The sequence below is a fragment of the Leiobunum rupestre genome, chromosome 4 (assembly GCF_980474605.1).
Source record: "Leiobunum rupestre chromosome 4, qqLeiRupe1.1.hap1, whole genome shotgun sequence".
In the NCBI taxonomy this organism is placed as follows: Eukaryota; Metazoa; Arthropoda; class Arachnida; order Opiliones; family Sclerosomatidae; genus Leiobunum; species Leiobunum rupestre.
The window spans coordinates 10,653,213-10,668,606 of record NC_143387.1 but is presented as its reverse complement, the minus strand read 5'-3'; the positions used below and the strand labels follow the sequence as shown (position 1 = coordinate 10,668,606).

The 15,394-nt window shown below is 37.5% G+C and overlaps 1 protein-coding gene across 1 annotated transcript; it reads left to right on the top strand.

The window, feature by feature from the left end:
- The first annotated feature begins 2,331 nt into the window (after positions 1 to 2,331).
- On the top strand, positions 2,332 to 8,058 carry LOC149946376 (uncharacterized). Its single transcript, XM_090172118.1, has 10 exons — positions 2,332 to 2,531; positions 3,195 to 3,300; positions 3,363 to 3,593; positions 4,436 to 4,639; positions 5,344 to 5,610; positions 5,844 to 6,008; positions 6,085 to 6,183; positions 6,972 to 7,173; positions 7,461 to 7,753; positions 7,839 to 8,058. Exons 1-10 carry the CDS (start codon positions 2,395 to 2,397, stop codon positions 8,037 to 8,039), a joined length of 1,905 nt encoding a protein of 634 aa, XP_090028244.1. The 5' UTR covers positions 2,332 to 2,394; the 3' UTR covers positions 8,040 to 8,058.
- The last annotated feature ends 7,336 nt before the right edge of the window (positions 8,059 to 15,394 follow it).

The window sequence follows — 15,394 nt, the reverse complement described above, 5'->3', positions numbered from 1 at the left end:
TTTGCGTTACTTTGAGTTTAGCCATCGCGACTACGAGCGCTCGTGCTAGACATAATTTATCTCTATTTTTAATCGAAATGAAACAACGTTTATCGCGAATATATCGAACGTGTTGTTTCAAGCCGTGATTTCTTAGGCGGGCCCCACCGTGGGGTAATCGGACAACGTTCAGAGTGAAAAAAACGGGAGCGCCCCAGAAATCTTCTTTCTCATCTTCGTAAATCTCCCCGTCTAAAAGGTCGTATACGCTACCGGGCTCAAGTTGGGACTTTTTACGGACAGAAATTTCCAAGACTTTACTCGGAAACGCTTCTGACGTACAAGTTATTTGAACCTGGTCGTCGTCCATTAATTGCTCGAAAATGTACGTAACAAATTGCGTTATACCTAACTCTACGTCACCAACGAAACGTACCGTGAAATTAAATTTTGGATAAGCTTTCTCACCATCGTCTATAATTTCAAATTGGGCTGGTAATTCCAGCTGCACAACAGCATCGTTTACGGCAATACCACCACCATGTTGGGGCTGCTGCGCCGGTGGTGATGGTGTATGATTCGAACTATCACTAGATATACTTTCATTAGAGCCAGAAGAACTACTAGGCGAAGTACTCGAATTTTCAAACATAGCGGACAGTATGAGAGATGGTGTTGAACCCCTTACGGCCCGTACGGATTGAGAATTATCATCCTCATCAGGGTATACAGTCGATGCGGCTGAGCCCTGAATACTAACAGGCTGAGACGCGTTATGGTCCATATAAACATTGTTACACGCGTTTATACTAACGAATTCTCTTATTGATAATGTATCCGCGTTCGATGTGAAACCAGTATCATGTTCTGACCACCTTGTTTCCCGTTTCGCGTTATTTGGCGAACCTATAGGCTCTAACCGAATTGATTTGCTTCCCGGAGATGTATCATTGCTAGAACCTGTATCAGACTCGTTTGATTTAACGTTAAAATCCTCCAGCTTTCTCTTTCGATCGATAGATGGCGATAGGCTCTCCGTAAACGAGTTTAAAATATCAAAGTCCTCCGGAGCGCTCGTAGACAACTTTGAAATTTCCTCTTCTTCGCTCCTAGCCGAGTTATTTTCCAGATTTATTCTCTCTCCCGCGTTGCATTCTAGTCGCGTATTATCAGGCGTGACTACGCCGTGTCGCGATAAGTCTGACTCGCTCGTGTCAGATATTTCGCGAGCGGGTGTCAACCAGTTATGGTCTGAAAACGGGAATTGATCAATAGAATAAATTCCATTGGAATCGTTCGGGGCGAGGCGTGAACTCATATCCTTGTTAATATCAGTGTTGTATAAGGTTGGTAACTCAAAATCATTGGCAAGCAAATCTAAACCCGGGCTGTTATGTTGTTCGTTCCTAGCGTTTGATTCCGCGAAATAATCAGCCGTGTTATAATCAATCGGTAATTCAAAATCATCTCCCAATTCAGATAAAATATCATTCCTGTCCCGACATTGTATTTCGAATTCGGGTGTTAAAGCATAGGTCGGGGTGTTTTGAATTAAATTATTTAACTCGCTACGATTATTGCATTTAAAAGGTGTTAAAGGGATCTGGCCAAGGTACTCAATTATTTCTCGAAACGTTTCAACTAAATTACTATCAGTAACGCAGTTCGGTACGCAATTGGTCAAATCATCGTAACAACGCGTTAGAGACGCCAGATTAAAATAGAAATTGTACAAATAAAATAAACTTACGGGGCGAATCCGAATAAAGTATCGCAAATCTGCTAAGAGCTGTTCTGCCGACATTCTAGTACTTTTTTTCTGGAACAAATTAGAAAAGTTTAAGACTCTTGGAACTCTAGTTTCCAAGTGATGGTTGCTATTAGGGGTCGGCGTTCGGTTAACTTTTAACCGCGATTAAAGAATTTCAAGCTCTATATGCAGATAATTTTTCATAGTGAAATCGTATATACTTTGATTATAAGAAAAAAAAACAAATATAATACAATTTGATAAGCTACAAAATATATTGTTTGATCAGTTCTGATAACTTTTTATTAGAAAAAAAAAATAAAGGTTTACGTACCGATGAAGTTAAATTTAATTTAAAACACAAAATATTTTATTAGACTATTTATTTTGTTTCCGATTATGAAGGTCTTTTTTGGCTGAAAACATTTTTAATCTATTACTTCCTAATAAAAAAGCTATAAACAATGAATCCCACGTATATTTTTTATTTTTCATACATTATTTGTGGTTAAGTGATTAAACATTATAGTTCAAACCCTGTTATTATTCATAAGCTGGCGGGCTGTGCGATAGGTAGTTTACTGTGCAGAATATTTCAACCAGTATCTAAGGCTATAAAGTAACTAATTAATATCTCTGAGGCCTGCGAATAATTTATTGAGACAATGATGACCGAGAATAATAAAGAATCTCAAGTACAGGTATTAAGTGACACCGACGCGAGGAAACAAAATCTCCGGAGTGTAGTGTGGACTCATTACGCTACAATTGGAGACACTTTACATTGCAAGTACTGCGAGAAGTAAGTATTCGGTTATATATTTTCTTAGCGTTAGGAATGTGTACCAAAGTTGAAGCTCAAGTTGACATAAGAACTGGATAGATTGTAGGGGGAGCGCGAATTTTAAAATAACCCTCCCTCAAGTCGAATTTTGGCAAAATACAAGCGCTCATGGAAACCTGGTTTAATACCGCAACATTATTGCTACCCCAATACCGCGTCGCCTCATGACGAAATATCGTCGCGAAGGTTGAATTTCCAGGCGCGTAGAAATGTTTTGGATTGAGGGGGTGCAGCTTGTGCGTTGAATTGGCGCCCCCCCTCATTGACAAGCTTTTAGTGCCCTTTTTAACAATATTTGGCACCTTTTTCGAACCGATTTGGCGCACCAGTCCAATTTCAAGGGATGTACATACATTGTGCCTTTGTACCCCACTGTTCCTACGCGACTGTGAAGTTGGCGCAGGTTAAAAAGTCGAATATTTTAAAGAAACTTATTATTCTTGTACGCACTTGACTTGACACAACTAGATAATTTTTTCTAACCATCGATGGTGGGGGCTGTAGGGGGCGCCGAATTTCAAGTTGGTTGAATTAAATATATTTAGGCTTATTGTGGGTAATAAATATGATGAATAGAAGTTTATGAAGTTCTGCGATGTTAAATTTATAAAAATATTGTAGGAAGTATAAAATGCAGGATTCATCCAAATGTCAAGGAACAAGCCACCTCAGATATCATGTCGAGAAAAAACACGGGGAAGTCGTCGGCGTTTTGAGCACTGAAAAGGCAAGATTAAATAAGAAATAAATATATTATATTTAAATCTAATTGTTTTGGTCAACGTTTAGCCTAGCCAAAAAGCAATGGACCAAGCGAATTATTGCTTACAGCGTTGGGTTGCAGAAACGGACCAGCCGTTCACTGTAGTTGAACATCCCAGTTTTAAGGCTTTTTTACAATCTATTAATCCGAGAAACCAATACATTGCTGAATCTTTGCCTCAATCGGCCAGAGTTTTGAAAAAAAACCTAATGACTAGTTTCAAACGTGAATCTGATCTGGTATTAAATAAATTTAAGGTAGGTTGTCATGTTTCCTTTTGCTTTTTCGTTTAAACAGTGTTTATGATATTACTCGGGGTTTATGACAATACAAATATATTTTTGGGATGACAAAAAATACCTCTAAATCTATGACCTCGGTAGTAATTAAATTATCATTTTCTTGTAGAGTTTTCAACCTATTACTTAAAGGGCAATAAAAGTGGCGTTTGGAAAGTGGCGGAAAACGTGACGGGATTTAGTCCAATAGCTTCCACTGGGAGCGCCACCGTACAACGGTGGAATTATGGAATGCAGTGCCAAATAGTACTCTGCCATTTCCACACCACTTTTTTGCCCATTAAATTAAACGTCCAATTTCATAGGTAGGTTAAAAGAACCATTTAGCTGCATTTTAACCATGCCTTTTCATGTTCTCAGTGATTTTCTCCCTAGAAAATAGTGGTTTTTCTTAAGTTCATACTTAAAAATTCGGAGTTTAAAACTAACAGCCGGGATGACCGGGGGGGAGCCGACTAACTAATTCTATGGACACGGGCGTGTCCAGGATATCATTTTAGGGGGGGGGGGGGGTTTGAGGTCTTAATTTAAGGGTGCTGACGAAGGTTTGACAGTTTTTTTGGTTTAGGTTCTCCCTCCCCCCGGTCACCAACATTTTGGGGAGTTTACCCCCCAACACCCTTAAATGCGCCCTTGTCCGTGGAGGAGGGGGGGGGGGGAGTTCTGATTCGGCTAGTTATTGATTTATATCTGTGGTTTTTAGCAGTGGCACTTGGTACTTTTAAAATTAACTTCATCTGTAGCTTATTTAGTCTAATGCAGCAAATTAAGTACTTATGATATTTATAAATTGTAATTAGGCTTTGACGGGAATGATGTCGTTTACCCTTGATGCGTGGACATCTGATAACCGAATTCCATTTATCGCCATCATTGGCCATTGGATTGATGAAAATTTTGTTATTCATAACAAGTTAATGGGATTTATTCATTTTCCCGGAAGACATACCGGGAAAAATATCTTTGATGTGTTCCTAAGGATTGTACAAAAGTACAATTCAAAGGTAAGTTATATTTCGATTAAAAGCAAAAGTTACATAACTCCAATAAGTATGACACTTTCTTTTGCTTTAATGTTAATTTCCTAACCGATCCTTTTTCTGCGACTTCGACTCGCGACTTAACGTCCTTGGTGAAGAATTTTCGTTAAATATTTCCGCTGAATATCGGAAAACGCGTCCTGGAGCCGTGAGGAATTTCGAATTTGTTTTGAAGCCCGCGTGCGAATCACGCGTGCCAAAAAAAAACATACTTGGGCTTGTGCGACGAGGAAAATTTTATTTTATCAGTTAAGCCTAATATTCGGTCGATCTATCGGAAACCTGATATTTCGGATTAGGTGGAAGTCGTCTAACGTGTTTTAGGAACTTGATAAAACATCTTGATTGTGCAATAGCTATAAAAATCAGTTCAGTTGTAAATCTCTATTAATTGTCATACTTTTTGTTATTACGTTACTTATGGTAAAAGTAATATTTAAAACATATATTTTATAGTTTTGTAAAATCAATTAACTGAGACTATTTGGGGAAATCCTCTGCTTTAGTGCAAAAGATGATTTTCGGTTTAATTGTAACATACCCTGAGAATTATCTGCTGCTATTGTGAGAGCTCTATTTCGCTCCCAATATTTTCGGTTGACATTATTCATATTTAGACATGCGTTACACATTGCGTTTAGTGACATAGGCCTATGTGTTTTGAATAGGTTCTCGCTATTACCATGGATAGCGCGGCGAATAACGACGCATTTAGTGACGAATTGGAAAAAATTAGCAAAGACTTCGGTTTTCGATATAGTTCGCAAGCCCGAATTCGGTGCTTTGCCCACGTCGTAAACTTGACTGTACAAGAACTTCTTAAAAACATTAAGTCGCAGGCAAACTTTGATACTCTCGAAGAATACATGGAAAATTCGGGCGATAGTGATACATGGACTAGCACGGACTCCGTCGTTGGGAATGCTGTAGCAAAGGTAATATTTAAAAAATAATAATTTTTGACACATGTATAAGAGATGGTAATGGTGTAAGTCCCGTTTGGTCTAAATTTGGAGAAATAGAAATTATTATTAAATAATCAACAAAAACCACTTTCGTTTAGAAATGTTTAGTCGTTAACTTGTTATTCTCAAAAATCCGTTGGTGCTTTTTCCGAGTTGAATCTGGTAATTAAAATTGATTCAGCTTTTACTATGGGTACTTGCAGATACGGAATATTGTCACTAAAATAAGATCATCTGGTCTACGCGAAGATATGCTATCGCAGCTTAATCAGTCTTTTGGAGTCAAAGATCTAAAATTAGTTCTCGATATAAGAACCCGTTGGAATTCTACTTTCGCCATGCTTTCCCGAGCTTCGTATTTAAAACAGGTGTTTTAGATGACATAATCGGTATCGGCTGAGGACTTGAAATTAAAACTATTTATATTCAAATTTTTCTATTTAGTCTTTGCAAAGCATGATACAAACAGATAAGGAGTTCAGGAAATTGGTTTTAACGGAAGCCGAGTGGAATGCATTAGAAACACTTTTAAATTTGCTAAAGGTTAGTAACAACAATAAGATATTTAGGTAAATAGAGTAACTTAAACCATAGGTTTTCATTCTTAGTCCTTATAGGTGTTATTACCCAGCGTCTCTTATATCATTGGTTATTACTAAGGCTGAGCAAATAACCGAATTGTTAGTCGGTCCTCGTTAGTCGGTGACTATTTGTCTCGGTATTCGATTAGTAATATTTTGGGTATTTGATAATAGTCCCGATAGGCTAAAAATGCTATTCGCCCAGCCTTAGTTATTACCCAGGCTGTGGCACGTTTTTTCAAACCATGTTTCTACATTAATATTTTAGGGGAAAAACCGAATTCCGGGTTGTCTTTTTAGAAAAGAGTAGTGAATGTTGTAATTTAAGTAAATCGAGTATACCTGAGGTTGAGGTAAGGAGTAGTTCAATACATTTCTACATTTTTGTCTAAACTTCGAAATTGACTTCAAAATTATTTGGGCCATTTGAAATTGAATAAATGTGTAAATCGCTTTTTATTGGTTATTTGTAAAAAGCAGTATTGAATATTCCGTAATATATATATTCACTATTCATCATTCTTTAAATACTCCTAAAATTTCATAGAAAAAACACGCGAAATTTAACTTTTGCACATTTCTAGGTCATAATAAAAGCCTGCCGCGTGTGCAGCATAAAGTATTTATATTATTGTTAAACAGTACCTTGGTGACACCGAAGGTGGTTATTTGTTTCAATTTCATTAAAAACAATATGCACTACTTTCAAAGCTTGTAGACGCATATACACAAAAATTTATATAATTTTAGGACTTCGACATTGCTACAAAAAATTTTTCTTCAGTGACGTATCCCACTATCTCTATGGTAATGCCAGCCTATCATTGGCTCCTTGATAAATTAAACAATCCAACTATGGATCCATTTTTGGAAGAAGCATGTGTTATGGCCAGAAACAAACTCAAAACGTATCAAGATTCATCGAATATCGAAACATTTTGGATAGCTATTGGTGAGCTTTCAAGCACAGGCCTAAGTCTTTTACAATTACAAAATAAAACCAATGTGGCTAATCGAATTTCATTTAAAAAGCTCTGGGCTAGTGGGTAAATATAGTACGAATATCGATTTAGTAATATTTTAATCAAAGTATAACATTCGGAGGCAATCTCGCCTATAATTTTGAAATTCTATCACGTTTGTGTTATGATTGCTTTATGCGTGGGGTACATATTTGGTTAATTATTTGGTTTTATATTTCCTTTTATTTTTATAGAACTTATAATTACTTTTTTCTAGCTTTAGACCCCACTTTAAAGTTGGACTTTATTCAAGCAAACTATGAAAAACAAAAAGTGAAATCTATTAAGGCCACGATATTAAATATATTTAACACGTATTATGAGAATAATTCTGGTTCTGGAGCTGGAGTCCCTGCGCCGTCTACTTCGCACACTACCAGTGTAGATCGTTCTGGAATTTACGCGTACTTCCCAAAGCGCGCAGCGAAAACGGCGCGTGGATCTGAACTGTTGAAGTTTTTTAAGGACGATTTACAGCCCCCAAGAACCGACGTACTAAAATGGTGGAGGGTGGGTACTCGATGCTTTGATGTCATTAACTTAATGAGATATTTTAAAAGTTCCAATTAAAATGTACTATGCCATCTCATTGCAGGAAAACGAAATTCACTATCCTACAGTAGCTAAAATGGCGCAAGATTATCTGGCCATACCAGCCACGTCAGTACCATCTGAACAAATATTTTCTGCAGGAACTGACCTTGTTACTTCTAAAAGAGGCTGTTTACAGCCTGAAACAATAACGGCCATGATGTCTTTGAAGTTATGGTGGCGGAATACTAGTGAAAGAGTGTAGGCACTGATATGTATGGTTTTGGTAAGCACTAATAATATCTGTAGATACATTTTCGGACGACAAATGACAAAAACAAAAAACCCCAAATATATGTGATCAGAAATTATTCTGGTTTGATTATTTATAGCTATAAAATTAAAAAATGTTTTGGTAATTTTTAATACATTCATGTTTTCCGTGTTGTTTAAATGAATAAATTTGTCTGATCTAATTTGCTCAATTTAATTTAGCTATAAGCAAATGATAACTCTTTTTTTTTCATAGACATTTTTTCACGATTAAAAACGCAACGTTCTTGGCTGGGTTAATTTTTTTTTAAAAAGTATGAATAAGTAATTCAATATTATTAAGTTAAACTTATTTTTGTGTTTTCTATAGATAATTTGAAATATCGTGGATAATGGACAAATAATGCCGACCTCTAGTTGCTATGATCTTGGCTGGCCTTTTTATCCCCAAACGCGTCCTGGGCCTGTTAATGCAAATTCTCAAAAAGAAATCACATATGGCGTATGAAATATAGCACGTGTCATTCTTGTCTATATTTTATGAGTCATTTTAGGCCTATGTATGTTTTTTCGCATTAGGTTTTTGAAACTAAATACTTATGATTTTTTTTAAGCTAGCACAAGAGACAGTGTAAATAGTGTCTTGATACTATTTTCCTCGACAATTCTAGCGTGGGAATGATTTCCCCACTGACTCGCAGAGGCCCCCTAGGAATTTTGTCCTTTCCAATGAACTTAAATAATTTTGGTTTTAGGCTTGTATATAAGCAAATGTCGGGGGAAGTTACTCAGAGAACATCTTGACTAAATAATGTTTCGTAAACAACTTTTCCGTGGGAAAAATGGTTTTCCAAAATTCTACGGCCCTCATTTAACTTTACCATCGCAACTATATTGCGTATAATAAACGCCTATTCTAAAAATCCTCCAAGTGCTTGACTTTTTCTTCAAATTACGTTAAGAGGAGGTGATCTTGGTCAGCATCTGCCAACATCTGTCAAATGAAATTGGATATCAACATCCTAACGCCGTCAAGACCGAAAAACATGGCTAGGCAAAAAAAATGTCTTAAGCTTGTGGGAATGGTTTTCTCAATATTAAGAACGCCCTCATTAAAAAAAAAACATATACAAACCCCAACAGCTCAGTCTACCCATGATCAGTGCCTCATTTCATTAATACTATCAACACTTGAAAGATGTACTCTCCACGCTCTCCTTCTCCTATCCCCGCGACTCCTTCACCGGCTCCTTCCGTCGAGGAAATACCCGAACGGCTGGGTACCGCGAGGTCAGTACTTATTTTTAATCCATTTTTGAATTTATATGGCCCGTTTGCACGAAAAAAAATATCTAAAAAACGTTATTCGTAGCGCACCAATGCCAGACCCCGACCAACACCACCATCACCACCATAATCATCAGCGCCATTATCCTGGGCACCGGAACCCGCCATATTACCGGGAAAATCAACCGTTCCGTTATCAACTGTAAAAGTTTAAATATTTTATTTTTTCGGTATTCGTATATATTTAAAGCTTTTTTCCCTTAACTTTAAAAAGACCTAAATTCTGTCCACGAATACCTCTTCAACCTGGTATGCAGTGTTTAATTGCGGGGTAATAAATGTTTATTCTAAAAGTCCGTAACAAACGACTAATTTGTGGTTTTAAATATTCAGTCTAACAGCCGAGCTTTACCACCAGGCTCGGGACTTTATTCAAGAGAGGCCCGAGTTAGAAGACGGGACCAGGTTAATTGCCCAGGAATTAATCGCCACCATTCATCGTTTTTCTCTTCAAATACTTTAAAAAATATATATTTTTTAATTAATAAACATTTGGTTCTGTTTTCACAAAAACGATTTCTTCTAAGAGGATTGGGGGTCTGCCCGCTCATCTTTAAGATTCTTTCTTTAACATATGGCGGGTCTGGGTGAGGTGTAACCTAATATCGAGGGATATGCTTGACGCAGATGTTACCCCGTGTCCACCCCCCATATGATAGGTCCCATTAGCGGCTGTTGGCGAAACACTCCCCGCAATTTAGATCAGACTGTTATTCGCTCCGGTTGTAGTATTTTCTATCTCTTCCAAAAAATTTATTATTACGGCATGGATTATCTATATAACAAGTAAGTTCTTTTATTTAAATTATATCATGCTTTAAGTTTATTAGTTATATGGTCTAAACAATTATTTTAATACATTAGCTTTACAACTCTCCCGGAAGGTTGTGCTGCGGGCGAATATTTCTGGGTGCTTGGGTAAATTTTTTGAATTCCCGTTTGACGTTTTGTTTCTACATTTTATACCTTTCTTTATAGATCCATATTCTCCCTGGCAATCGGTGAAAGAGTTTACCTCCCTACGTAAATTACCATTTAGCTATTAGTTTCCTACATTTTATTTAATTTTTTCTGCTTCTTCTTAATAGAACTAGAATCGCCTTGGAAGATGGGAAACGGTTTTGGCTTCCTGTGTAAATTCCCATTTGGTTACTTATTTATTATTATTATTATTTTATAAGTACGTTATTGTTGTCTCTACAGGGTGACACCGCCTAATTCTACCTTCGTTGGGCGAGTGGCCTTTCTAAAGAGGATCCAATATTATTGGGATTTCCCAGAGGAGGTTTACAGCATCGACGAAGTTCTTCGCGTCTATTATTAATTAATTAAAATGTTTATTTCATATTTTTATTTCATATTTTTATTTATTTCTTATTATTATTATTAAATCAATTTAGCTGCCAATAAAAATGCATAACTTTTTTAAAATCAAATTCTTATTTCACATAACATAGTTCGGCCAAGCTTACATCGTATACAAAATGCCATAAGTCTAATACGTTGGCGTTAGTTACCCGGGAACAGACGTAAATTGCATCCATAAAAAATAAAATCCTGTAAATTGAGTGCACGAAAAAAGTCCCACAGTACGTCATAAAAAAAATCCCGTAAATCGAGTCCATGAAAAAAAAGTCCCATAATTTGAAACGTCATAAAAAAAGTTGAAAAAATTTAAAAAATAATTTAAAAAATTTTTTCAAAACAATCCCATAAATTAATTTTTTTTTAATCCCATAAATTAAAGGGGGGGTGTCAGGGAATGGGGGAACCCAGAGTGAGGCTTAATTCTCTTATGTTGAAAACCACTCTTTTCACATAGGCTACCTTACCTTTGAAAAAAAATTGGAGCATTACCAAATACTAGCTGAAAACGATTGAACATTAACCTTATATTTAAATCGAAAAGGACTGAATAAGCCAAATTTTTAACAAGAAACAATCAGAGTTGCAATTCTTACTGCAGTAGCGCTTATAGTCTTGGTGATGGGTTTGCCAATTTAGCTGAGAATGTTTAAGAAGAGTCTTTCAGCTTAAAATTCCTCTTTGCCAAGGAAAATATCGAATTCTTAGAAAATATGTAAAACACTTTACATTTCGAAGAGCTCGCTTATGAAACCCGTACCATGATATTGACTGATAAATTTATAGCAGTTAAACTATAAAGTCATAAAATAAATTTAATACTAACTAAGTTTAACAAATAAATGAATTTATGTATACCTTCTACTTGACTGCTTTGCAATATAATTAAAAACGTCAGAAAAGAATTACAAATCTTCGAAAGTTGAAGATTTATTTAAACATAAATCCCAATTCATCAAGTTTCAATAAGTACGGAAGCTTAAAATTGGGTTTCATTAATACATATGAGGAACAAAATTCAAGCATTATTATAAATTAACATTTAAATGCTAAATGTGGATTTTGTTTCGAGTATGAGAACTACTCTTTATCAGAGGTAGGCAGAATATAGGAGTGTTCAAAATCATAAAAATCACGATCATTAATTAAAAGAAACAATTTTAGATTTCAGTTCGCTTACTCAGAGCAATATATTTCAAAAATAATATATCCCGTTCACTTAGAGCGATACACTTGATAATTCGAAATCCGCTGTTAAACTTAAGAGATAAAGATTTTTTCGAGTAAAAATCATTACCACTACGGCGAGCGACCTCTCTCAAAGCGCGATGAGGTGCCACGTTCAGCAGCATCCGCTTACGGCGCGAGCGAAGAGCGACTTCGTTCAACAGCAGCCGCTTACGGCGCGAGCGAAGAGCGTCTTCGTTCACCAGTAGCCGCTTACGGCGCGAGCGAAGAGCAACTTCGTTCACCGGCAGGCGCTTACAACTCGAGCGAAGAGCGACTTCGTTCACCAGCATCCGCTTACGGCGCGAGCGAAGAGCGACTTCGTTCACCAGTAGGCGCTTACGGCGCGAGCGAAGAGCAACTTCTTTCACCAGCAGCCGCTTACGGCGCGAGCAAAGAGCGACTTCGTTCACCAGTAGGCGCTTACGACGCGAGCGAAGAGCAACTTCTTTCACCAGCAGCCGCTTACAACACGAGCGAAGAGCGACTTCGTTCATCAGCAGGCGCTTAGGGCGTGAGCGAAGAACTTTATTCATTGGCAGCCTCTGACGTCGCCCTGAACAAGTTATCACTAAAATAAATCGTTCAAACTCCTTTCACTGAAAACCTGAATATAATAGAAACAATCTGTCAAAGGCTGCGAAACATTCCTACTTTCAACCGTAATCTATAATAACGTCCAATAGCGGCACTAACGTACATGTAGGCCTAGATGGAAAGTTACCCCAAATTTCTACCAAGTGGCCCAAAAGATAAAAAATAGATTCCTTTAAGTTTTATTTATATTTCTAAAGGAAGCATGGGTTAATTCAATTTCTGTATAATTTTATTATGGTTTTGGGTGCCCAGTGACTGCACCAGAATATTCTTGAATATCCTGGTGCATTCACTGGTATAAGGCGTCCCCTTTTTAGACAATTATGTTTCGAAGAGGGTGCTATGAAGCCCATAAAATCTATTTGTTGACCTAAAATAAAACCAAAAAGTAGGTTAAATAGGCGCCAATATTGTGGTTATTATGTAATGCCCTTAAGAATATGTAGATCAAAACAGTTGCGTTGCAGTATATATAGGGGCCTTTCATGTCTCGAAAGGTAAATATCTATTGGCCAATTGATACATACTGATAATATCTCGTGTCACTGTCCCAATAGGTTTCGAAAGACTTAAAAATTTGTTACTGAGGTTGTGGGGCAAGAATATCCACATGCCGCACTTCTTCCCAAACCCCAATAAAGTTAAATGAAAAGGGCCCCTGGCCCTGTGCTATAGCTACCCAACTGCCAGGCTGGTAGAATTCAACAGTTTGCTTTAGAACTTTAAATATTGTTAGAATATAATGTATGTCGTACTACTAGATTATTTGTCACGTAATTAAGGCGTTATTCAGTCGAAAAATTACGGAAAGGAACACCAGTTTTTCTTTCGCATTTATTATATAACAAAAGTGTAATTAATGTGGTATGTTTTAGATTTTGCATTGCCTTTGAAATGTAGCTAAGCGCGTTGTTTGACCATTTTAAATTTTCCGTCGGAATAAAAAACGCTTTAATTTTAAAGCCCCTTGTTGTTGACTTGAAACGTACATGGTTGCCGATGCCGGTGTCGTTAAAATGTTTTAAACAGTTAAAGCTATAAAGGTCAACGAGATCTAGTTGGACGATACATGTACTAGAGTGCCATAGGGCCTGTTCACAAATTACGTAACGCAAAAAATCGACGTTTGCGACACCCCCCCTCCCACTTTTGTAACAAAGAGTAACAAATGGAGAAATTACGTAACAAGCGCTCCTACCCCCTTGCAGTGGCGTAGCTGAAGGTCCAGAGGGCCCGCGGTGCGGGGGGCCTCGAGATTCGGGGGGGGGGCGCTAACCAAAAATAAAAATAAAAAGGGGGGCCTCATAGAGATTTTTGTGGGGGGGGGGCGGCTCTGCGTTCTCAGCTACTCCACTGCCCCCTTGATTGTAATAAAACCATTAACCTCCAAAATATTGAATTTATTTCAAAATTAGATAAATTTCTGTACTGTTCTGCTCCTAGAAAGGCCGCCTAGGTAATATAGGCAATAGGGCCCGCACATCAAGAAGGGACCCGTCCACCCGGATTTTGAGTTCTGAATGGAAAGTTTCCTACTTTCCTTTCACAGTAAAATTTCGTAAAATTACGAAATCATTACTAGCCTATAATTTAATACGTTCTATAAAAGTTCTACCTCGTTTGAAATGCGCCATCTACTGGGGAACTGAATCAAAATCAAAATCAAATTTTATTGCTTTTAGTATAATCATAATTTTTTGTTAGATATTTGGGCTAAGTCAACAATGTGACTTGTGAGCATTATGAATTGCATTATGGGTATCTACATTTTACCTCCAAGGCTTCAACCGAATTTGCAGCAAAGCTGGAGTGAGCAGACGACATTTATTAGATATTGGTAAAGACTCTGGAAAAAATGTGATTTCCCATAATTCCCTGCCTGGTTTGAAAATATTCCACCAGGTGTTGTATTCAAACGGTAAAGAACTATTTGAAAAAAAAATAGTATGGGGCCCGGTTCGAAGAGTTTGCCTACGGCGCAAAAAACAGCTGACGCGGCCCTGTTCTATTATAAAAGATAAAACAAGTACTAAATTGCTACTGCAATTTAAATTAATTGATAATTTAAATGCAGATGTTAAATTATGATAGGTTACGTAACATTTTGTTTAACTCTTCCCTTCCCCCAGTCACATTTAGTAGAGACGAGTCGGACCCCCGATTGAGTCGGGCTTTTTATGCCGGGTCGAGCAGAAATAAATTTTAATATTTACGGGTCGCGTCGGGTCGGGCAAATTTATTTTTTGAAAATTTCGGGTTGGGCCGGGTCGGGCTAATTTTCAATCAGGCCGGGTTTTTTATTTTAAAATTAGAAGCCCGGCCCGACCCGAGCCGACCCTTACCCGCGACTGCGTACTGCGTTGGTCGTGTGAAATGTTTCGGCCCTTCGGGTGTTGTAGGAAGAGAGAGGGGGTGGGAGAGAGATAGACGTAATGAGTTCTGCGAGCAGCGCGACTAGCGTCTATTGACTATCATTTCAAGGTCGTCTCAGTCATCCGATTCGCCTAAACTTCTACGATTCGTTTTGGTATTACTTTTGATTTCACGGCGTTAAATGGCGAATAAGCCTTTCTATAAAGTCGAACTTGTTTTAATGTATCGCTTTCGTCACGAGATACGTAGGAGTTCAGTTAAGTTTTGAAAGCTAGATCTTTATAAAAAGGGCGACTCGTCGAAATATAATAGCTCTTCATAAAAAATACGAGAGGTCACGTGATTACGTTAGATTCATCGTGCAGTTAAATTTAGAGAGCGCGCGCATATTTTGGTTTTTGTAGAGCTCGCGCAAAAATGCACGAGACCCTCTACATG